Source organism: Podarcis vaucheri (assembly GCF_965113315.1).
Source record: "Podarcis vaucheri genome assembly, chromosome: 12".
Taxonomy (NCBI): domain Eukaryota; kingdom Metazoa; phylum Chordata; class Lepidosauria; order Squamata; family Lacertidae; genus Podarcis; species Podarcis vaucheri.
Genome location: NC_138750.1, coordinates 39,063,653 through 39,087,833, shown reverse-complemented (window position 1 = coordinate 39,087,833; position 24,181 = coordinate 39,063,653). Strand labels below are relative to the sequence as shown.

The window sequence follows — 24,181 nt, the reverse complement described above, 5'->3', positions numbered from 1 at the left end:
AAGAAGGAGCTGTGTCTTTAGATCATGGGTGAGCCACACCCTGACCTTCACGATCAAACCTTTTGAGCCTGGGCAAAGGAAATTAGGCTATGCTGGCAAAGTCACAGGGATCTGCAGGCGTTCCTGGTCAGCTCATTGGCGCTGCTTTCAAACTGTGTGCAAAGGTCGGTTTGCAGGCACTGCCAGTGAGCTGTTTGGTGGCACCTGCAAACCCTGCCTTCATACATGATGCTAGGCGTAGGGCAGATAGGTATGGCTGGTGCATCTTCTTATGTTCTGAAATTGGTGCCACAAGAAGCAACAACTAAAGAGGAAGTGGGGGAGCCTCTGGTCCACATGCCAAATTAGGATTCTTGCTGTGTCTAATTTGGCTTGCTGGATCAGACCAGTGGTCCAGCTGGCCCCACATCCTCTTTTCACAGTGGCCAGACTGATAGATGCCTGTACAAAATCTGCAAGCAGGACAAGAACACTCTCCCCTCCTGCAGTTTCCAGCATCTGGTGTTCAGAAGCAGACAACCTCTGGCCATAGAGGGCAGACCATGGCCTCTGTCATGGCTAGTAGCCATTGATCCTCCATAAATCTGTCTGAGCTTACAAAGCCATCCAATTGTGTGGCCATCACTGCATCTTGTGGTATTGACATTAGAACATAGGAAGGTGCCCCGTACCTTGGTTCATCTTAGCTTAGGATTTCCAAAAGTAACAAACAGTGACTATTTAGCGCAGGTATGAGGAACCTCAGACTGGGGGCCAGAACTCTCTCTGTGGCCCTCAGGACACTCCCCAGGCCACACAGCCTCTCTGGCCACACCCCTCACCAGTCCTGATTTGTGCTGTCCTTGATTGTGGCTTTTTTTTTTGCCTGGCTGATACGTTGTGTTCTTATTTTGTATTTTTCTGTTGTGAACCGCTCAGGAGGTGTCTTCAGATGAAGGAAGGTATAATAATAATAATAATATGTCCTTGCTAATGTTTCCTGCTGTCTGGATGAATAGAGAGAGCTGTGTGAATGTGCAGAAACTTGCCCACTGGAAAAGGCCTCCCACCTCTGCTCTAGGGTTTTACACAGGAGTCTTTTTCAGCTGTGTGTGGAGAAGGCGGGGACTGAACTTGGCAGCATGTGCCCAACCACTGGACACAGGTTGTGTCCAGTGTATAATGGGAAACACCTCATTTCAGTTTGTCTTCATCAGGGGAAAGCCCTTTTGCAACCCAAAACTATTTAACCCTGTATCTTGCAAATGGGAAGTATGATTCATGGGCTTTAAGGAAAGTCACTTCTTACACTTTCCCCTTCGTTTTCTCAAATATGTTGGCATTTATTTATTTATTTATTTATTTATTTATTTAGCTTCTAGTGTTTGAAAGAGAGGCATTCAGATTTTCCTAACTCAGATAAATTGTCTAAAATTAAAGGCAAGTACACAAATAAACCCGGAGGGCTGGAAAACAAGATTGTCTTGTTGCTCAGCAGACGTAAAATGTTTGCCAAGGGAATAGATGTGCTGTTGAAAGAAGAAGTTAAGTTGTAGCAGAAGCAAAAGTATTAGATGATGCTTAGAGGTGTATTGAATCATCTTAGCAGGTGCCTTCTGAGTCCTTCTGGGCAATGCATAGATTATACAAGACAAACTTGGGGTTTGCCCACTGAGTAGACACTTGGTGACCTACAGATCTAGTACACCCCAATTCCAAGTATGTTTGTCATGCTCACATTTATTGCTAAAATGTCCTGGGTGTATTTTCCCACACAACTCTCTCCCGATCCACTTTAAGATCTGTCAGCAAAGTCCTGCTTCAGATAATACCATCTTCTGTGGATGTTAATATCAGCATCTACTTGGAGCAGGGCCTTTTCAGTATCTGCCCCCAAACTGTGGAATGCTTTGCTTCAGGGAGGTGCATTTGGCCCCTTAACATCTGGCAATGGAGGAATATTTTTGCTCCACAAGCACTTTGGTAGCAAGGCCTCTGTTAATGGGAAGTGATATCCTAGGACGGTGAGGAAACCTCTGGCTCGTGGGTCTCATTACGGCTTCTAGTCCTCCCCATTTTGGCCAAGCCACAACCCCCTGCCAGTCACTGGACATCATGACATTGGACGTTGCCAGGTCAAAAGGTAGCTGGACTGACCAGCTGGACTTCAGAAGCATGGCACACCTGGTTTCTGTGGAGAGGCAGATTTGAGAATTGATGGATTCTGTGGCTATTTGGCTTCCTTTTTTGGATCTTGCTTGTTTGGTTTTGGTTCTTTTTTAAGATTGCCTCTTGGCATCAGTAGTGCCTGTTTTGTTTTTATTCTTTAAACAGCTTGGGGGATTAGATAGAACTGTTGTGAATTTAGTTAAATAAATAAAACTGTAATGGATGATGATTCCCCTAGGCTCCTTATTCATTTTGGTTAAAGGATTTCTGAAGCTCTCTGGTGTCTTGAAAGCCTGGGACCTGCTAGGTATCCACTGTCTTTGCAAACATTTTACAAGTATGCTGTGTGTATCCTCTTTAAAGGGTAATTTCAGCTCTCCATAGACTCCAGCTGTATCATTCAATTTGCACTATGCTGCTGAGATAACAAGAACTAATTAGAGCAGGGGTAGGCAACCTAGGGCCCATGGGCCACACATCTCTTCAAAGTTTCCCCCAGCTTTTCTGTTCATGGAATCTTCTCTGCTTTGCTTTGCAATTTTCTTGAAATGCAGTTGCTTAAACTGAATGCCCCTCCTTTGTGCTAAATCAGCTGAAATGCACAAGGCCCCTGGGTCAGCTGCAGTCCATCCAAATAAGGAACTGGATGGGCTTGGGATCCCGAGGTTACACCACCAGTGCCTGACATCTGCATGAAGCTGCCTTATACAGACAGAGTCAGGCCATAAATCCACAGCTGAATATTGACTGCTGCCACAGGGAACAGTACTTTTAAATCAAGATGTAGAGGACTGAATCTAGTAACTTCTAGATGTGAAACGTGTGCTGTAATACTGAGGTAATGGTAAAGGCAAAGGGACCCCTGACTATTAGGTCCAGTCGTGGCCAACTCTGGGGTTGCGGCGCTCATCTCGCTTTATTGGTCGAGGGAGTCGGTGTACAGCTTCCAGGTCATGTGGCCAGCATGACTAAGCCGCTTCTGGCGAACCAGAGCAGCGCATGGAAACGCCGTTTCCCTTCCTGCCAGAGCGGTACCTATTTATCTACTTGCACTTTTTGGCATGCTTTTGAAGTGCTAGGTTGGCAGGAGCAGGGACCGAGCAACGGGAGCTCACCCCGTCTTGGGGATTCGAACCGCCAACCTTCTGATCGGCAAGTCCTATGCTCTTTGGTTTAGCCCACAGCGCCACCCACGTATGGCACTCTAAAAAGGCTCCACTCAAAGGCTTCTTCTTGTAATCAAAGTATTTGGCTTAATATTTCCCATAAGGCTGTTCTCCCTGTGTGTAGATGACCACACAGCTTATTGAACTGAGGTTTCTAAGGGTGTAATTCAGATGAAGGAGCCGAATGCCGGTAGTAAGAGAGGCCAGGCATTCTAGACCTGAGGAGGCTTGTAAATAGCCAGTAGCCTGGTTGTTGGTGGTAAGGAAAAATTGCTTCCAGGTGATCAGTCAACAACCCGTGAAAGCATATGGACATTTGAACTACCGTATTTTTTGCACCATAACACTCACTTTTTTCCTCCTAGAAAGTAAGGGGAAATGTCTGTGCGTGTTATGGAGGGAATGCCTACGGGTGGCATGCCTACGGATTTTCCTCCTCTAAAAACTACGTGCGTGTTATGGTCAGGTGCATGTTATAGAGCGAAAAATACGGTATGCTTCTTTTGGACCATTGGTGTGCTCCAAATAAATAATGACAGTATTCCAAAATCCGTATTAGGACAATGTCTTCATTAGGTCGACCGAAACATTACAAAATGGTGTGCAAGCTTTCATGTTCACCAGGCGAGATGGTAAACGATTGTGGGGGGAGTTGGCTGATGCAGGAGCTGTGGGTAGAATCTGCATTTAGTCACAGTCTTAAGATGGAATGTGGGAGGAGGTAGCAGACATTCAGAAGAGGCTCTTGTTTGGTGTGTTACAGGTTTCAAGTTGTATTGGGAAGAAACATACAATAGTTAATGTCCCAGTTCTGAAAATACAAAATCCAGCTGTTACCTAGATTTGTCTCCATCCTTAGGCAATACACATAGGCCCTTGACAGATGGAAGACAGCAAAAATAGGCAATTTTCACATCAACAAAACTGCAGATCAGTTTCGCTAGGTGAAAAATATTTTTTAGAAGCCAAGTTGGGTTGCTTTACCTAATAATTGGAGGGAATATTCCCTCAGAGAATAAAGTCCCATCTTCCTTTAAAAAAAATGTATATGTATGTAAGGGCTTGTAAAAATTCTTGCTTTTTAATTTATTTATAAAGCTCATCTAGGAAGGCTGACTCTACCGTAACTATTGGAGTTGCCTCTGGCTATGTCCCTGCCTCTCTATGGGTCTGCTTTTTAAAAAATCAGCATTAGTTTGGAATTAAATTGCTGCTGGCAGTTTCTCCCCTGGGGTGTTTGAAATAATCGGTTTGCAAAGTTCTGAGGGCCAGACTCATGTTTATACCCCTGATCAGAATTAGGTTGGGTTAAAATACGCCCCCCCTCTCTTTTCATTCTTTTTTTTTTTAATTAAAAAATCATTCCATTAGCATCTTAGAGACAAACTAAGTTTGTTATTGGTATGAGCTTTCGTGTGCATGTACACTTCTTCAGATACATTTTTTTAAGGCAACCTTTCCCCCCATTCTAATTTAACCCAAGGGACTATGGCATAGCTGCTGCTTTCTTTTTGTCATGAAGACAAATCAGGTGTTCAACCCCTATTTTCCTCTCTGCAAACAGAAGTGCAAAATGTATTGGTTGGAGTGAAAAGTTCACTGCTGAAATGAATGTGCAAGTAGGCGGCAAGCAGAAATACCGTATTTTTTGCTTTATAGGACGCACCTTTTCCCCTCCAAAAATGAAGGGGAAATGTGTGTGCATCCTATGGAGCGAATGCAGGCTCCTTGGCTTCAGCGATAGCAACGCGAAGCTTCCGAAGCACAGAGGGAGCGCTCCCTCCGCACTCCAGAGGCTTCGCGTTGCTTTCGCTGAAGCCTTCGGAGCGGAGCGTGAGCTCCCGCTCCGCTCCGGAGGCTTCAGGTTCCTTTCGCTGAAGGGTAGGTGCCCCTTCAGCTAAGCGGGAGGAGAAATGGAAGGGGCTCCGTTTCTCCTGCCACTTCACTGAAGGGGCACTGAGCAGAGGGGGGGGGTTCTTGTTCTCTAAAACAAGGTGCTTCCTATGGTCCGGTGCATCCTATAGAGCAAAAAATACGGTAGTTATGAGCACTTTGTCTGCCTTGTAAAGAAGTTGTTAAAAGCTACTAACCTCCCCACTTTGTTTTTGTGGTGGACACAGAGGAAAGACACAGTGTGCCATCTTTCCTCTACCCGCCTCCTTACGACTTCGTATGCAATTCCTTGTCACTTATGGCGACTGCACAAATATTTTAAAAGAAATCTGATTCAGTTGGTTTTTTTAAAAATTGCATTTATATGCTCAGGGTGGGTTACATGGGGTTTGGGGCGGTCTCCAACCCAGACCTGCTTAAAGTGCAACACAATTGCATGCTGTTAGGTCAGCCATTGCCAGCCTGATGCTGTCCAGATGTTTTGTACTGTAACTCATCAGCTGCAGCACCAGGTTGGCAAAAGTTGTGCTATGCTACTCTCTAGGTCCAGCTCTTATACACACCTGTGCCCAAGGATGAGAATTAGGCAGGTTCATAATCACTGGGCTTGATAACAACTTGCCACAGTAGGAGTCCAGAGCCACTATATGGGCACATGGAATTGATGTTGTAGCTCTTTTGGATCCTGGCTGTTGATTCTGTCACTTCTACTGTATGCATTATAGCAAGGTGTCTTGTTCCATCAATTGCCTAGTGTTACGGGGCAGTGAATCATACCATTCCCTTGTTGAAATTTGTTGAGCATAGCGATGCATCCTCAGAAAATAAGCAAATGACAGGAATACATCAGCAATTACTAATGAGGGAAGGGATACAGTAAATAAAAGCACAGTGGAATTGATTGCCTCTCGTTCCTCAAAATGCAGAAAAATGTATACCTTGTATGTCATGAAAAGGAACAAATTATTGGGCTGGTTCATATTTAATGCTAACCATGATTTAGTGCTGAGTGAACAAGCAGGCAAAGCAGAAGGGACCGTGAGCTTTGCTTATGCATGTAGCATTAAACCATGTTTAGCAATATGCAGTATTCAAAATTAGCCAGGCATATTTTGCACCTGTTAAAGGTGCCTGGGTGCCAGGATGGCGCCTGACATCTCCACCATCTGGAGGTACAAGCCAGGGGATCATTGGATATGGACTGCTCTCACAGACAAATACCACATCCTGTAGGAATAGGCCAATATATATGTGGACTACCCCTGGATAAAGTGCCTTTTCAGCTTTTAAGTTCTCAAAGCTCTTCCCCTAACTTAAGATTGTCATCTGAACTAGCCAGATATTTAACTGAGAATCAATCACAACCAGTCCATCATTTGGAAAATAAGACTTTAGAGCCGCCTGGCCCCAAAATGGCAACTAGACGTTCCGTTTTGGTGACGGAGCCATTTGGCGCCTAGCTTATATATCTGAGTTTCTAACACTGGGTGCAAGAACTAGCTCATTGTAGGAATATTTTGAGTTGCTGCTGAGGGTTTTTGACATATTAAGTAAGGGTGGATTTGGTGCCCTCCGGGTACCGTAGAAATGCAAGTCCCATCAGCGCCAGTCAGCACAGCAGTGGTCTAGGATGGTGGGAGTTTGAGCTCAACAGCATCACAGGCTCTCCATCCTGGTTTTAAGGGGAGGACCATAAAATCAGAATGGGAACCTGTGGCCTCCAGATGTCGTTGGACTCCAAACTCCCTCCATCTCTGACCACCAACATCTCAAGGGCACCACCCTGGGTATATGAAGAGTCAATATGTTTCAAAGGAAACCAATTCACAGCAGAGGATGTTACAGAGAAGACATGACTCAGAGATGGTGGTAGTTATAGTCTGACAACATTGGGAAGGCAACACCGTCATAGAGGATTGCGGGGCAGTGTTAGGTTCCTAGGCGCCATGAAAAATTCTTCAAGGAACCAGATAGTAGGCCTACCTAGCTAATGGAAATTTCAGATAAAATGGGCTTACTTTCAAAATGAAAATAGGAGGCCTCTATTTCTGCAGGAACCCTAACTGTAGTTCTGTGTTTAGGGTTAGGGAGCACCAGTGGAAATTTTCATCACCACCCACTGCACAAAACAAAACAAAGAAACCTACCTTCCAGTTCCCAGAATTTGTTGTGAGGAGTGAAGCCATAGCAGTTAAACTGGTAGAAAACCAAAATAGATTTGCTCTGTGTGTGAGTAATTGCGAAGCATAACAGTAACAGGTATCTTCCAGAAATGTAGAACACAGAAAGCCTTTTGCTGTTAACTACCAGGAAATTTCCTTTTTCAGTTTCCGGTGCCATTTTTTGCATGCACCGATGTGCAGGGAAAGGTTTGCAAGCGAATAATGCTGCTTAAAAGATGTGATCATGTCAAATTCCTTGCTGTATTTAGAATCTCCTGCTTTTGTGGTACTGAGCACACAATCCCTTTTGATCTCAAGCTTCAAGGGAGGGGACGACTGCAATATCTCTTTCATTCCATGGTGTGACGCGAACATTTAAATGAAGACATTTCCCCCTAGGTTGACATTTTAAAATTAGCTTATACGCTGATGACCACAAAGCAGTTTTGTGATTCTGTGGAGGTGTGGTAAAAATAGTCCTGTGCGGAGCAGATGAGGCTATATAAACTTGATACAGAAAATAATGATATCATAGATGGCTGTGAGGGATACAAGTATCAGCATTTTTCAAATATGGTCTTTTCTGCTGGATGCTGGGAGTGTATGCAGTGCGATTCAGATAGCCAAGTCTTACATTTTTTTCTTCCCAAAGAACCTCATTCTATTATGTTTCACTACAAAGAAGGTGCTTCCATGTGAGGGTTGCATTTTTTGGGGGGGTGGAATTGTTTTGGGGAGGGAGATGATGTAATTTAGCTCCACTTTTAAATACAGAGACTGCATGAATGCGCCTCTCTTCCAAGGTTTATGTAATTTAATTTTTCATTCTGAAGCAGAATTGGGGAATATTTTTGAATATGACAAAAAGAACCACCCTGAGCTACTTTTGGTACATTTTCAGAGGGGTGCGTGCGTTTTAAAAACAACACCAGGTCATCTTTTTCCAACTCTCAATTTCTTTACAGAAGTCCTGGAGGAGACTTGGGAGCGAAAAAGAAGAAAAAGAAACAGAAGCGAAAAAAGGAAAAGCCAAATTCCGGAGGTACCAAATCAGACTCTGCATCTGACTCCCAGGAGATTAAAATTCAGCAACCTTCAAAAGTGAGAGCCTGGGCTTCATTTTAACTTTGGTAGCATAGTGTGAGAGTCGTAATAGGCAGTGCTAGGTGAAGGGTGCGCTGAATGGCCTGCTTGTCACAATTGCAGGTAAACGCAACTGTCCGACAGGAAAAAAGCTACTTTAATAGACTTTTCGAGGTCTAAGTGTCAGGTTCTACTATCCTGTTAATCCAAAATTAGAACCTTTCCCTCTCTCTTTTTGGCTCCTAAAATTCATTACCCTTGTTACCAACCATTTTGTAGGACTCCTACCCCGGAAAGGTTCATATGTGCCAAATGTAAGAAGTCTTCATTTAAATTTGTTGTTTTATTTTGATGCACTGTAATTACTATTCTATCTTCAAAATGTATTTTAAGTAGTTTTCCAAATTTTGGGAAGTTATTTGCTTGCTTTGTATTTGAATAACTGTTAAGGTATCACAGCCAAATTTTTTCACGATGGGTCCAAGATACAGTCTTTTGTCTTATTTTTGGATAGAATTGGATGCCATTCAGAATCACTGATTTGATTCCCCCCCCCTTTTTTTAAAGCATCTAACAGTGCAATCCTGTATGCGTTTACTCAGAAGTAAGGCTCAATGAGTTCAAAGCGCCTTACTCCTAAGGAAAGTGGATATAAGATTATAACGTCCATTATAGTTGGAGGCCTTCGACACAAATCTGCATTTTATTCAGTTGTCGTTTTGTGTAATTACAGCACAAATTACTTTGAATTACCTGCTTTCTGGTTTTGCCTGGTGTTTGTTCTGCTGCTTCTCTGCATGTATCTCTCGCTGCGTATTTTGGAAAGTTGTTTGCTTGCTTTGCATTTGAATAACTGTTAAGGTATTACAGCCAAATTTTTGCACGATGGGTCCAAGGTGCAGTCTTTTGTCTTATGTTTGTATATAATTGGATGCCATGCAGAATCACCGATGGTGGGCTGAACCTTTGAAAGCTATCTTGGATTTTGACCAGGGATTACGAAAACACTGATATTTTGATTTCTTAGAATTCCTGGCAACACTGGGCATGAGACGGTAGGTGCTTTATAACACCACTTAGTCATAGTGTTTTCTAGTGAATACCACAGGACAGAGTGACAGAGGGTTCAAATACGAGAACCTCTGTGAACCCATTTCTTTGAGCAACTCTCTGTCTCGCTCGGCGCACCCCACCAGATTGCCTTGAGCATAACAACTGCTAGGTTGTTAAACCTCTTCCCGCAGTGCTGTAGAAATATAATTGCATACCTACCCACACAGAAAGGGCCTGTAGGTTTTGCTGCTAAATCACAAAGACCAAGTACTACTTTGTATGTCAGCAAAACTCAAGCCTGCCTGTGACCCATTGTGTTCTCCGGGTTGAAGTTATTTTTATTCCATTTACAAACGATTGCAGCTTGTCGTAAGTTCTGAGGCTTCAGACTGAAACTGTTTACTGTTGCTGCCTTCTTTTGCTTTATTCTGAGGGCGGCGATTCTAAACCGATTTCCTTGGAAGTAAGTTCCACCTGAATCTCAAAAGCCTCTTCTCCAAGTAAATGCTTTCTCTTTGCCAGTACATCGCTTCCGTGTGCATTTCCTCTCTGGTTGGTTTTCCCCTCAGACAAGTGCCACCTCAGGTTGGTATCTCAGGCAAATCTGACAGAACACAGGCCTCATCAAAATCCTCCTGTGGATGCCATGGCTGATTGGGAAGATTTGATGTGCCATGGCAGTGGTTTTCAACAAGTGTGCCGTGGCGCCCTGGGGTGCCTTGAATGATGGTCAGGGGTGCTGCGGACAACACTGGCCTCTGTCCCTCTTTCTTTCCCTCCTTCCTCGGATGCCCAGTCACATCTCTGCCTCCCAAAGGCTTGCACAGCTGTTTGTTGCAGCAGCCCTGGCTCTCAGCTCTGCAGGCAAATGGCACCTATCTTTGGGACAGGTGGTGGGAAGCCCAGAGACCAGGAGTGGCAGCAGCGGCTGCCCAGAGGACTCCCAAGGAGAGGAGGCTAAGGGAACACTCCACAAGAGAGGGTGTTTGAAAAAGGGTGAGAGGCTGCCAGTTCTGCAGGCAAAGGGTGACATAACTGGGCTCCTAAGCCCCACAGGGGTGCCACAGAAAGAATGTACAGTGGTACCTCGTGTTACATACACTTCAGTTTACAGGCACTTCAGGTTACAGACTCCACTAACCCAGAAATAGTACCTCGGGTTAAGAAATTTTGCTTCAGGATGAGAACAGAAATCGTGTTCTGGCGGTGTGGCGGCAGCTGGAGGCCCCATTAGCTAAAGTGGTGCTTCAGGTTAAGAACAGTTTCAGGTTAAGAACGGACCTCCGGAACGAATTAAGTACTTAGCCCGAGGTACCACTGTATTTGGCCAAGAGAGCCATGGACTCAAGGAGTTTGAAAACCTCTTTGCTATGGTTATGTGTTGCAGATTGGTCATGCAAACTCATGGCTTTCTGTCCCATGTTTGGCAGGTGTAGGTGGGGCAAAGCTACTGGCAGGTGGGTTGCATATGCTTACAGGGAGCGGGAAAAGGCAGAGAGATCAGCATGTTGCAAACACACCAGCAGGGCCAATATGGTGCTCCTGCCAGTGCATTTGCACTGCGCTGGCCACACATACACCCCAGCCCCGCTCCCTTGCACCTTCCCACCTCCCTCCCAGGAAGCAACTGTGACCCACCTGCCACACAGCTGGCATAGTGGCTCTGCCCTACTTCTGGTGCTTAGATGCACCTAGTCAAATTAAACTCAGTGGCTACTCTGCTTAAGATTTGGGTCAGGTTCTGCTGTTTACATACAACTTCCTTTCCGAAGATTGCTGTCATGCAGATGAAGTGATGTCTGATCCAGCGCGTCCCTAGATAACTTTCGGGTGGCGTTGATTCCCATGAGTGCTGCAGGATATTTTCCAGCTGCTGTGTGTATAGAAACCAGTTGGCAAAAGAGGTGGCTGAATAAAATGATGTATCAGATTCTTCTGAGAACTGGCCCTTGGTGTAGAAGGATTTGTTGGTGGTTATTCAAATGTGGGTTTGATCTCTTGTATTTTTAAAACTATAACACAGCATCTGAAACCTCTGCCTCACCTGGTGCAGTTCCCTTTCTCAGGCAGGTAAAGGAAATGAGCCTGTGCTTACATCCCTATTTCTTTCCTAAATTGTATTTTAAGATAGATTAACAAAGTTTCAACCTATTATATGATATTGGAAAACAGCAGAGAAAACAAACAAGCCTGGCAGAGAGGATGCTTGAGTTAATTTGTTACCCATAAAGTGTATTCACAAGTCAGTCGGGGCAATAGTTTAAGAAACAAGTTCATTTAAAGCAGTGGTTCCCAGACTTAACATTTCTGTGGTTAAAATATCTAGATGGGGATGATAGCCTGACTTCAGTTGCCTGTGCTGCAATGCATTGTCTGTGGGGCTGTCTTTGAAAACAGCGAAGAAGCTGCAAGCTGCTACAGAATGTGGTAGCACAATTGTCAACTGGGAAATGGAGTAATGGTAGACTTTTCCAATTCACGGGGGGCGGAATTAAGTTAGTGGCTAGGATTTTTATTTTTTTAATTGTCTTGCAATCTCTTACATAAAAACCATCCATCTGACCAGGTTTCAGCTAATTCCATCTGTGGGAGTTGTTGTGCCATCATTGCCAACAGCCCGATTTTTCTGTAATCAGCTCTTCAAAGTATTTAATTCTAGTTCATTCAGGCTAAACACCTGTATTGATGGCAAAGATGACAGCCAACATCTTGGAGCAGAAGTTTCCTGCTGAGAGAACCTTGAAGTCCAAGTGCTCTGTGAATTGAAAAAGTGTGGGAATCACTATTTAAAGCGTTTTTAAAAAGAAAAGAAAAGTGACTTATCTTTTCTTTTCCCTTATTATTCCAGTAGTTGACAAATAAAAGGTCATCATTATAAGACTGTTTCACATTAAAATTTTCATCACAGAGGTTTCCTGAAACCTAGAAGTCTCTCTTTTCCCACGCATCGTTTTGAGGGCTTCTCATATGATTACAATTTAACTTTTAACTAGCTCCTTAGTGTGGTAGGTCATGTACAAGCAGACAAGTGCAACAGTTTCTGTTCCATATGGTTTCAATCAGGCATGGCCAAACTTGGTCCTCTAGATGTTTTGGGACTACAACTCCCATCATCCCTGGCTAACAGGACCACTGGTCATGGATGTTGGGAATTGTAGTCTCAAAACATCTGGAGGGCCAAGTTTGGCCATGCCTGGTTTAAAGCCTGCAGAACAGAATAAGTTTGCTAGTTCAGGGCTGGCAGGGGGGGGTACAGATTTTTAGAGGCAGCACTACATTTTGAGGCATGTTGTAAGTGGGTACCAAGTCCCAACTCACCTGCTTTGGGGCTTCACCTGAGAGGGATGAGATGGAAGACCAAGTGGTAGTGGAATAAGTTCAGTGAGCCATCCTAGTTGGTGGCTCATGAGCTGGTGGTCCACTGCGAGTGCTTCAGCATCATTGTACGATTGAGTTGAAGCCATAGCCCTTGAGTTGGCCAGTTGTGGCTCTGCAATGTCCTCCTTGAAGTGAGGGAGGGGACTCTACACAGCATTCCAGGTGTGGTCGCGCCATATATTTCTATAACATTATGCACCAAAAGATTACTTATTCACAGTGAACCACAATGAGCCCAGCAACCCTGGCTTAGAGTGACATTTGAATGTTGACATTTAAAAAAAAACCAAAAAACTTGGGGAGCCAAACTGGATTTGTTGGGTTGTTCATATTTGCTTTTTATACTACGTTTAGCTGCTGGTTTTAGATTGCTATCTTCGTTTGATACCTTTTGCATAATAGTGTTTGGTTTCAAATGGCTCTTTTTAAATAATATGGTATTGAGAAATAGGATATGGGCGGCATATTATTATTATTGGGGCGCAGGTAATGCTGTCGTCCAAACCACTGAACCTCTTAGGCTTGCCAATTGGAAGGTCAGCGGTTCGAACCCCCACAACGGGGTGAGCTCCTGTTGTCCTGTCCCAGCTCCTGCCAACCTAGCAGTTCGAAAGCGTACCAGTACAATTATATAAACAGATACTGCTGCAGCGGGAAGGTAAACGGCATTTCTGAGTGCTCTGGTTTCCGTCACGGTGTTCCGTTGCACAAGAAGCAGTTTAGTCATGCTGGCCACATGACCTGGAAAGCTGTCTGTGGACAAACACTGGCTCCCTCAGCCTGAAAGCAAGATGAGCGCCACAACCCCATAGTCACTTTTGTCTGGACTTAACCATCCAGGGCTCCTTTACAATACCTATTATTATTATTATTTCTCTTTTAAAGCCATTCAAGGTGGTAGCCATCACTACTCATAAATCAGTTTATTTTACAGTATTAATATGCTTGTATATTTTTATCCTTGTTGTAAATCACTTCAGGTTTTTTTTGTCGTGAGAAGTGATATGAATTTAATAAGCCCGAACTGAAGAGAGTTTTTGACATCTGTTTTTACATTTACTTTGTCTTTCCATTTGACCTTTATTTGCTTTGGTCAGTGGCTGGAAAGCAGGAGGTGGGGAGATGATAAAATGCTCCTAGTCCCAGTTGTTGTATTGTAAGCTCAGTGCTGCAATATTTGTATTGCAAACATCTCTTTAGGGCAAATGTAGATGCAAAGAAAAAGAGCTGAAAATTTCAAAAACAGAAAGGCTTGGCAAGTTTGTTTAAAAGAAAGCAGAAACTGTGGAGTGAACTATCCCAGCTCCTGCCAACCTAGTAGTTCGAAAACACACCAGTGCAAGTATATAAAGAGGTACCGCTGCAGTGGGAAGGTAAACAGCGTTTCCGTGCGCTTTGGTTTCCGTCATGTTGTTCCGTTGCACCAGAAGCAGTTTAGTCCTGCTGGCCACATGACCCAGAAAGCTGTCTGTGGACAAACACCAGCTCCCTCAGCCTGAAAGCAAGATGAGTGCCACAACCCCATAGTCGCCTTTGACTGGACTTAACCATCCAGGGGTCCTTTACCTTTACATTTACCCTTTACCTATCAGAGCAGCCAACCAAACATCCCCCAAGCCCACCTCGCCTGGTGCTCCAAGGCATTATCTGACCCTCCAGAGCAGCTTTCCATGGGGCTTCTGGGGGAAGATTACATTGGTCAAAACCACTCCCCCCCCCCTTTCTGTGATACTAGCAGAAGTCTTATCATAAATCTGGATCGAACTCAATGCATCTCTAGAACAGGGGTGGCCAGTGGAGTACCCCCCCCCCCGATTTTGCTGGACCACAGCTCCCATCTCTGACCATTGGCCATGACTGTGTGTGGAGCTGATAGGAGCTGAGGTCTGACCGCATCTGGAGGATACCCCACAGGCCATCTCTGCTCCAGAGTGTTCCAGACATTAGTGAAAGAGGAGAATAATTTCAAGACAGGCCAGCCATTTCTGGATGGGGAACCTGCAGGCAGTGTTAGAAATTATCTAGACGAGAGCAAGCGCAATATATGGCATTAATTCATTCATATATAATAAAAGGTTACCATGTGATAAACGTAAAAACTGTTAATTCCTGCAATATATTTGAGCTTTCACACAATCCTAAAAGCCATTTCCGGAAAGCTAAGGCAACATAGCATGTGTTTACTACTCATTTCCTGTTGTTTGATTCCAAGGGGTGGGGGATCCATTTGTAGCCCCCTTGAACCTGGAAAATCACAGGAGAGAAGTGATGAAATTTGGAGCTCTATCCCGGCATATATTGTTGTTCCCTGTTGTTATCACGGGCAAAGAGAAACACACACGTGTGTGTAAAGGGTGGAGGGGTAGTGACATTGCCCAATGGCAGTCGTTGTTGTGTCACACCACACCTACTGGTGTGAGTGAAATTTAGCATGATATATCGGTCAGGAAGCCACAGTTCCATAGCACAACAGGTAGTGTGCAGTGAGATTGGGACCTTAGAACACAGGACAGAAGTCCTAGCATTTTAATCAGGAAAACTAATGCAATATTCCCATCTGGATGCACCCTAATTGACTCTGCATATCTCTCTCTCTTTCTCTCTCCCTGCAGAATCCAGCCATTCCAATGCAGAAACTGCAAGATATTCAGAGAGCCATGGAGCTCCTGTCAGCATGTCAGGGCCCAGCAAAGAACATTGACGAGGCGAGCAAACGTAAATACCAGTTTTGGGATACACAGCCTGTACCCAAGCTTAGTAAGTCTGTAGCCGGGACCGGGATAATGAAAGTATTCTGATTGACTGATTGAATATATCGATTTGCAGCCTGCCTTGTAAAGCAACCGTGTGAAATCCTAGTGCAACAACAACCAGAACGAAATAATTATTATTATTATTATTATTATTATTATTATTATTATTATTGTTATTGTTATTTGTACCCTGCCCATCTGGCTGGGGTTCCCCAGCCACTCTGGGCGGCTTCCAACAAAGATTAAAAATACATGAAAATGTCACACATTAAAAACTTCCCTGAACAGGGCTGCCTTTAGATGTCTTCTAAATGTCAGGTAGTTGTTTATCTCTTTGTCATCTGATGGGATGGCGTTCCACAGGGTGAGTGCCACTACCGAGAAGGCCCTCTGCCTCGTTCCCTGTAGCTTTGCTTCTCGCAGTGAGGGAACCACCAGAAGGCCCTTGGCACTGGACCTCAGTGACTGGGTAAAACAATGGGGGTGGAGACGCTCCTTCAGGTATACTGGGCCGAGGCTGTTTAGCGCTTTAAAGGTCAACACAAAGAAGCAAGTGTATCGGCAGCGTTAAAACCCAGTCTAATTGGAGGTTGAAACTTCTGGGGAAGGATGGCAAAAAGGCACCTGATGAACCAGCAGAGAGAGAGAGGAGGGCAGCCATGTTTGCGTTGTCCCTTCTGCCCCACTTTGGGGGACGCTGGTCAGAAAGTGAGGTACAGACCTACGACCCATTAGCAGCTCTACGACCCCTATCATCCTTTCGCTGTATATGGAACTTAATAGAGCAATCTAAGCAAAGGGGGCAGCAGAAAGGAGAGAGCTCAGACTCATTTCTGCGAGCTTGCAGTGGGATCCTGGGGGAGTTGACAAAGGAGAGGCAGAAGGGAAAAGAGCAAGCTTAACAGCAGATGGATTTTAACATCAGGTGCTGCTCCTCAGATATAGTCACGGCTTAAAAAAACAACAACTGACGGTATATTTGCCTACTTAGGGCCCTTTGACACAGGCCTCCTCTGCACTAAACATTTAAAGGAATATTATTCCACTTTGAACAGTCGTGGCTTCCCCCAAAGAATCCTTGGAGTTCGTTAAGGGTACTGAGAGCAGTTGGGAGGCCTCTATTCCCCCTGTTGTTGTTTAGTCGTTTAGTCATGTCCGACTCTTTGTGACCCCATGGACCAGAGCACACCAGGCACTCCTGTCTTCCACTGCCTCCCGTAGTTTGGTCAGACTCAATGCTGGCAGCTTCGAGAACACTATCCAACCATCTCTGTCGTCCCCTTCTCCATCAGGGTCTTTTCCAGGGAGTCTTCTCTTCTCATAAGGTGGCCAAAGTATTGGAGCCTCAGCTTCAGGATCTGTCCTTCCAGTGAGCACTCAGGGCTGATTTCCTTAAGAATGGAGATGTTTGATCTTCTTGCAGTCAATGGGACTCTCAAGAGTCTCCTCCAGCACCATAATTCAAAAGCATCAATTCTTCGCCGATCAGCCTTCTTTATGGTCCAGCTCAGAAATACAATTCCCAGAGTTCCCTGGGAAGAAGGATCAATTGTTAGACCACTCTGGAAACTGTAGCTCTGTGGTCCCACCCCTGCTTTTTAACCCTTTCCTCTGTCCGGTCTTTTTTATGCTTAATTGGATTTGTGATGAAATGTCAAAGGAGAAAAGGGATGAGTAAGGACTGTAAAATGAGAAGTATAAAACCAGTTAAAGAAAAACTGCTTTTTTAAAGAGTATATAATTTCCAAAGGGAACCTTTCCTCTGACAGACACACAGGAGTCATACCAGTGGGTGTTGAATTCCCAGCCTCCACCATTCTGTAGAAAATTATTACTCCATTAATTGGGAGCCATGAGTCTGCTGTTGGGGTTTGATTCTGCATTTGAAGTGATCTTGAGGAGCAGTCATGCTTATTATTTTGTTTATATCCCGCCTTTTCCCCTGACAGGCACTCAAGGCGGCTTGCAGCTAAAATAGAAACAGCTAAAAAAAAAATTAAACATGCATTATAGCATTCAGCAAAAAGAGGCAAAAAGTGACAGGCTGACCAGTGACGTCCAGGGAAATTGTGTACTCAGTGTGGTTATGCTGATGTAACCAATCAAGATACAGTACATTGGACTGACTTGAGCAATTGAGGGCGGGCTGGGAGAATGCAACCTGAAGTTTACTTTACTATGACGTGTAATATTCTCACTTCATATTCGTTCCGTAAATTTTGCCCTTTTCCCTTAAAAGTGGGGATTTTCAGAAGCATTCCTGTAAGCTACACACAATGCAAATTTCCCCCTCTTTCCCCGCTTCTTCTTCTTTTATGAACTAGGTGAAGTTATTACATCTCACGGCGCAATTGAGCCTGATAAGGACAACATCCGCCTAGAGCCATATTCTTTGCCACAGGGTTTCACATGGGACACTTTGGACCTGAGCAACGCCGAAGTCGTAAGTAGAACTGCTTACAGTCTTTTAAAACACAAGCTGGGGAGGCCCATATATTTCGCTGCTGGACATGTTTTATGTGCACTTGGGCACCAGGGCAGTTTTGCACGGGTTGTGGAATTAAATGCAGCACTTCTATGGGCTTTGAGCCACTGGACTACAGAGTCCAGTGCAAAATTCTAGTTAGCGCATTGGGATTAATGTTTTCCCCTTAATGCCTTTTCAGCTCAAGGAGTTGTACATGCTGCTAAATGAAAACTATGTAGAAGATGATGATAATATGTTTAGATTTGACTATTCACCAGAGTTTCTCTTGTGGTGAGTAACAAAATTCCATGCTTTTCCAAATAGCAAACTTTGAAAAAATTAGTACCTGACTGTCCTTGTTTTCCTAATCCCTCCTCAACTCTTTTTCCTTCTGTGTCATGTCTTGTTGCATAACAAGTCTGCAGGCAGGGGAATTTTTTTATTTTTATTTTTAAATGTATATCTCAGAACAGTGCCTAGAAAGCTGTTAGGTTCTTTGTAAATAACAACAATAAATACTAACCTGTGGTTTTCTTCTTTCCAGGGCTCTGCGGCCTCCAGGCTGGCTTCCGCAATGGCATTGTGGTGTCAGAGTATCATCCAATAGAAAATTGGTAGGGTTCATAAGCGCCATTCCTGCACACATACGGATTTATGAGAGGTAAGTCCTGACCACGCCTGATGTCAGTTTCGGCTAGGCATGTTGTTAAAAATCAGTTTCATCAATGGCAGATAGGGACATGTTGGAATGATGTTCAGTGTTTTCTTAGGTCGAAATCCAATATACAGTTATACTAGCTGAAGTCCCATTTAAAGATTCCAGCTTTGGCATTTATTGGGAATGTCCTCAATACAAGTCTGTCCACCTCGGCAACTTCTTACTATTCAAAATAGTGGGATACTGCTCTATTTTGTGATAGTTCCGAACAAAACCCAAGATGTCCATCAAGGCCCTGGTCTATGGGGTTCCACATATCCACCTGGGTGGAATTCAGGATCACCAAGACCTACCAGGCTAGTGCTTAGAAGCAAGGTTGAATCAAAACGCCCTACATTTAAAAACACAAACCCTTAAGCCAGCAATATGAAGTGCTTCGAAAACGTTTTTGAAAGCCAAAATGCCCCAGTATGCAGCAGCAACCCAGATGTTTACAGTCCAAAGGTCTGTCTAATAAGGGAAGAACTTGTCTAGCCGTGCAAAAAAAAACACCTTTTAAGGGAATCGTCCCAAGTGCACCTCCCCAGGAAAGAGGGTTCCAGAGAGAAGGTGCCGGCAAATTATTTCCAAAACATGTTTTGTTTATACAGCTGGAGGAAGGCAGGATTTAAGAAATGTGGCCTTGTGTGTTAAATAGTATATGGTGGTACATGGTCTGCAAAGAACACATTCCTTCCAATAAGAAACAGCCAACGTACCATTGGAATATTCTCTCAAAATAATCGCGCGTTCCTCTTGCTGAACGGAGCCAGCTTTGAATTCTTCGTTGTTTTAAAAGAGGGATGGCTTAACTCCTTTGGTCCAAAGGTCCTGCGTTCGCCCTTGGCCACCCCATGAGGCGTGACCAACAGCTACTGTGGGAGCCATTGTACTACAGGCTAGAGGTTGTCACCCCCACACACTTGTACACACACACTTACAGGTACACACACATAGCACACAGCTTCTTCCTTCTCAGCAGATCTGTGTAGATCCGCTGAGGAGGGAAGATATTGCCCTCTTAACCACTTATCAAGAGACCTATTGGATGACCAGGGAGGGGGCGATTTGCACACCTGATCCTCCCTAGGGGGAGAGCATTCCACAAATGGGGAGCCACTGCAGAAAAGGCCCCTTCTCGTGGAGGAGGCACACGAAGAAGGGCCTCAGAGAATGATCTCAAGGTCCGGGAGAGAGGCAGTGAAAGTTGGGAGCACAAGGGAATTATGCTTCCCATGTGACATGTGAAAAGGGCATTTTGCAGAAGGTTACATGGGAAGTTCTAATCGTGAGAAGAGCTTGCGATTCCTGGTTCTGCAGCTGCATCTTTTGCACATTACACCAGTGCTTGAATTACAGGGAGAGGACTCAACTCCCTTACGTTCTGCAACAGCCCACTTGGGCTGGTCTTTTGATTTGCCCAGAATCGGGAGCTGAGGCTTATGCCTCGCTTTCTCTCCCGCCTCCTTGCAAATCCCTGCATTACGCTGGCAGCATAAGAGGAACTGAGCCTTGCAGGCATCACCTCTCATTTATTCATCGTCGCAAGAGTTTATATTACATTTCTGCACCGCAGGCAGAATATTAGAGAATATTTGGATTGTTGTTGTTTAAAAAATAAGTGGTGGCTTATAACTTTTTATTCCCAGTGAAAAGAAAATGGTAGAAATTAATTTTCTGTGTGTCCATAAAAAACTGAGATCTAAGCGAGTAGCACCGGTCCTGATTCGCGAAATAACCAGGAGAGTAAACTTGGAGGGGATTTTTCAGGCAGTTTACACTGCAGGAGTGGTACTTCCCAAACCTGTAGCAACTTGCAGGTAAGCAAAGGGTTTTCCTGAGATATGGTTGCTTTTCCAAAAGCTTGCAGGTGGTGGTGGTGGTGGTGGTGGTGGGTTTATACATGCAGCTTTCAAAACACATCTTGTGTTTTTAAAGTTTCCAGTTTAATGATAAATCCCTCGCTGTGCACAAGCAGGTTAAAATAATTCAGTAAGAGGAATGAATAGCTTTATGTGGTGTCCAAACCCAAGGATTGTGGTTTGTTTATCCCCCCTATAAGCCAGGATTGGTAAGCCAACCACAAGCCTTGATTTAAGTCTTACCTAGTGATCCTGGCTTGTTAGGGAGGAACCAACCACAATCCCAGACTTGGCTGTAACACTAAACCATTTCCTTACTGATTTTTTTGCCTGTTCATGCAAAGCGGGAGCATTCGGGCTGTATGTGCAGCCTATAACTCACACACAGTATGGATTATTAAGCAAGGCCCTTGGCTTAGGAACATCCCTAAAAGAGGGGATTGGTGCTGGAACAGTGAACCGGCATTGGGGGGAAATACGATATAGAATACTTTGAGCCAGTGAAAGCACTTTTTCATGCCCATTGTTCAAAACGGTCAGTGTTGCCTCTATATATGCTATTGCCACCATTTCTTTTTCTCCATCTTTCCGCTAAGAAAAACCAGCTTGCAGGTGAATCACATTATGGTGTCAGTGTGAGGCTGCAAAGGGAGATTTAGTGGGCTGCGTGTTCAGCTGTCATTTCCTATTAATGGAAGATGAAGATGCACTGTCCTCCTAAATTTCGCATTATCCTTTCCTGCCCACAGCCAGCATGGTGTAGTGGTTAGAGTGTTGGTCTAGGACATGGGTAGGCAAACCAGGGGCCTTCTAAATCTGGCCCCCGGATGGTCCAGGAATCAGTGTGTGTTTACATGAGTAGAATGTGTCCTTTTATTTAAAATGCATCTCTGGGTTATTTGTGGGGTATAGGCATTCGTTCATCCCCCCCCCCCAAAAAAATAGTCCGCCGTCCGCCCCCCCAAAAAGGTCTGAGGGTCAGTGGAATGGCCCCCTGCTGAAAAAGTTTGCTGCCCCCTGGTCTAGGACCTAGGAGAATACAGTTCAAATCCCCACTCGGCCATAAAGTTCACAGCTGACCTTGGGCTAGTCACAGTGTCAAGAGAGTTGGGGGGGGGAGCGCATATCTTAAACAAACAAATTATTTCAGTAGATTGGTAGATTGTTCTTACGATATTAGCTGTCAGTGTGTTAAATTTTGTGGGTGCTTTGCATGGAAACACATTTCAAAGACTGAAATTAGATTTCTGCATATAAAAATTTTGCTCGGGTCTTTTCTAGGTCCTGTCCCAAGCAGTGGAGCAATAACTTGCCTTAAATTGGATAATTTAGTTTAAGAATTTAATTTTACTTATAATGAAACGCAGTGATTGCAGTTCAGGGACTGAGGTCAAGTGAGATAAATTTTATTTATTATATTAGGTGTTGTATTTTTAAAAAATGCACTATATCCTATTTCTAACAGTGAAGAGGGGTAGTAATAAATATTTTGAATAAATAAAATTAATATGTATATATATTAACATTTCTAGGTATTGGCATCGATCCCTGAATCCCAGAAAATTGGTAGAGGTGAAATTTTCTCATTTGAGTAGGAATATGACTTTACAGAGAACGATGAAGCTTTACAGACTTCCTGATGTAAGCATTGTGTCTGTTCACAGCACCCTCACTCTCACAGTGGGGCCCCAAATAGCCTTCTGTCAATCCTTGACAAGGCAGGCTTTCATTTTGGGAAGGCAGGACTGTTCGAGAGACGTGGAAATAGTTAACTCTGGTTAGGAAGAGGCTTTCAAAGAGTTGTAGAGTTGACTGGAATGTACTGATGGCATATACTAGGCATGTCCAACTTTCAAGAGACTGTGATCTACTCCCACTATAAAAAAACTGGCAGTGATCTACCAAAGTTGAGCTTTTTTAGGAAGCCAAAGTTGTTGAGTTTTTTGTGGGGGAGGGGTCCCGCAATCTACCACAGCCACCCCACAATCTACTGGTTTATTAGGGGGAAATAACTATGGCCTGTGAACCTCCTGGATGTTTGTTGGACTCCAAGTCCTGCCATTTTGGCCAATGTTCAAGGATGATGGGAGTTGTAGTCTAGCAGCATCTTCAAGGCCAGAGATTCCCCATCCCTGTTTTAAAGGCAGGCTTTGTTCCATACTCATTATGCCCCCATTAAGCATTAGAGAAGACATGACAGATATGCTGTGACAACACAGAGCCCTGTCTTTTTCTGTAAAATCTGATGAGGCCATAAGGAGACTTGGAACACAGTACTCTTGAAGCCATTATTTGTTTTCCTGTATCTACAAAATCCCTCTTGGTACTCAGAAGACCGGGGTCATTTTTTTTGCTGCCCAAACATCTGTTTGCATGCAGAAGTTCATGAAGGATGACTTTCCTGCCTGGTTGCTGTCTCCTTGAAGGTGCTGAATTTGCTGGGAGTTATGCAAAGCATCATTCGACAGCAGGGATGGGCAAATTTCAGGCTTACAGGATGTGCTTTGGATTTTACTGGTAACCTGAGATCCACCACCCAAAGCAAGATGCAAAATAGCAGCTCTGCTGGGTGGACATAAGCTAAGGAACAGAGTGTCTCCATGCGCAAGCTCAGCCAGGAACTTCGGAACAGTGCCAGAACCCAGCTCCCAAGCAATTTCATGCAAAAATTCACTTCTGGTCTGCCCACCCCAGCATTATCAGCAATGTAATGGGGGAGACTGTGTTTTAGTTGTCGCTGTTTTCTTTCCAAGCCACCATAAAACTCCCAGAGATCTCTCAGAAGATCCTGATCTGTCTTATGCCTACCCAAGTAATCTGGAGGATAGGCACAGTACAGTGGTGCCTCGCAAGACGAAAAGAATCCGTTCCGCGAGTCTCTTCGTCTTGCGGTTTTTTCGTCTTGCGAAGCAAGCCCATTAGTGGCTTAGCAGATTAGCGCTATTAGCGGGCTTAGCGGATCATCTGATAAGCAGCTTAGCGGATCAGCTGTTAAGCAGCTTAGCGGATCAGCTGTTAAGCGGCTTAGCGGCTTAGGATCAGCTGATAAGCGGCTTAGCGGCTTGGGAAAGGGGGGGGAGGAAAAAAACCCCGCAGGAACTCGCAAGACATTTTCGTCTTGCGAAGCAAGCCCATAGGAAATTTGTTTTGCGAAGCATCTCCAAAACGGAAAACCCTTTCGTCTAGCGGGTTTTCCGTCTTGCGAGGCATTCGTCTTGCGGGGCACCACTGTAGTTTTTCCTCACTGAATGCCCTAGCATTGTTTTTCTGCTTAATGTGTAAGCTCTCTCTCTTTAATCTCTGACCTCTTTCCTTATAACAAGGCCACAAAAACTTCAGGTTTGAGACCAATGGAACGAAAAGACATTAAAGCAGTGCAAGAATTAATCAACAATTACTTGAAACAGTTCAACCTTGCTCCTGTTATGGATGAAGAAGAAGTGGCCCACTGGTTCCTGCCTCAGGATCACATTATTGATACCTTTGTTGTAGAGGTGAGAGAGAGTCTGTCCCCTGCCT

At 44.4% G+C, this 24,181-nt stretch overlaps 1 protein-coding gene across 4 annotated transcripts in view; it reads left to right on the top strand.

Annotated features, from left to right (window-relative positions):
* The window catches only part of NMT2 (N-myristoyltransferase 2), a 31,208-nt gene that overhangs the window by 2,023 nt on the left and 5,004 nt on the right, over positions 1-24,181 (top strand). Inside the window, exons 2-9 of one of the 4 annotated variants that reach the window (XM_082193222.1) lie at positions 8,335-8,411; positions 15,496-15,598; positions 17,961-18,079; positions 18,303-18,394; positions 18,648-18,764; positions 20,450-20,620; positions 22,195-22,303; positions 23,986-24,156. In XM_082193222.1, the coding sequence (XP_082049348.1) occupies positions 8,335-8,411; positions 15,496-15,598; positions 17,961-18,079; positions 18,303-18,394; positions 18,648-18,764; positions 20,450-20,620; positions 22,195-22,303; positions 23,986-24,156 (959 nt within the window). Of the gene's footprint in view, positions 1-8,334; positions 8,471-15,495; positions 15,641-17,960; positions 18,080-18,302; positions 18,395-18,647; positions 18,765-20,449; positions 20,621-22,194; positions 22,304-23,985; positions 24,157-24,181 lie in introns of all 4 variants that reach the window. The other 3 variants (XM_082193221.1, XM_082193220.1, XM_082193219.1) reach the window with 3 other exon arrangements.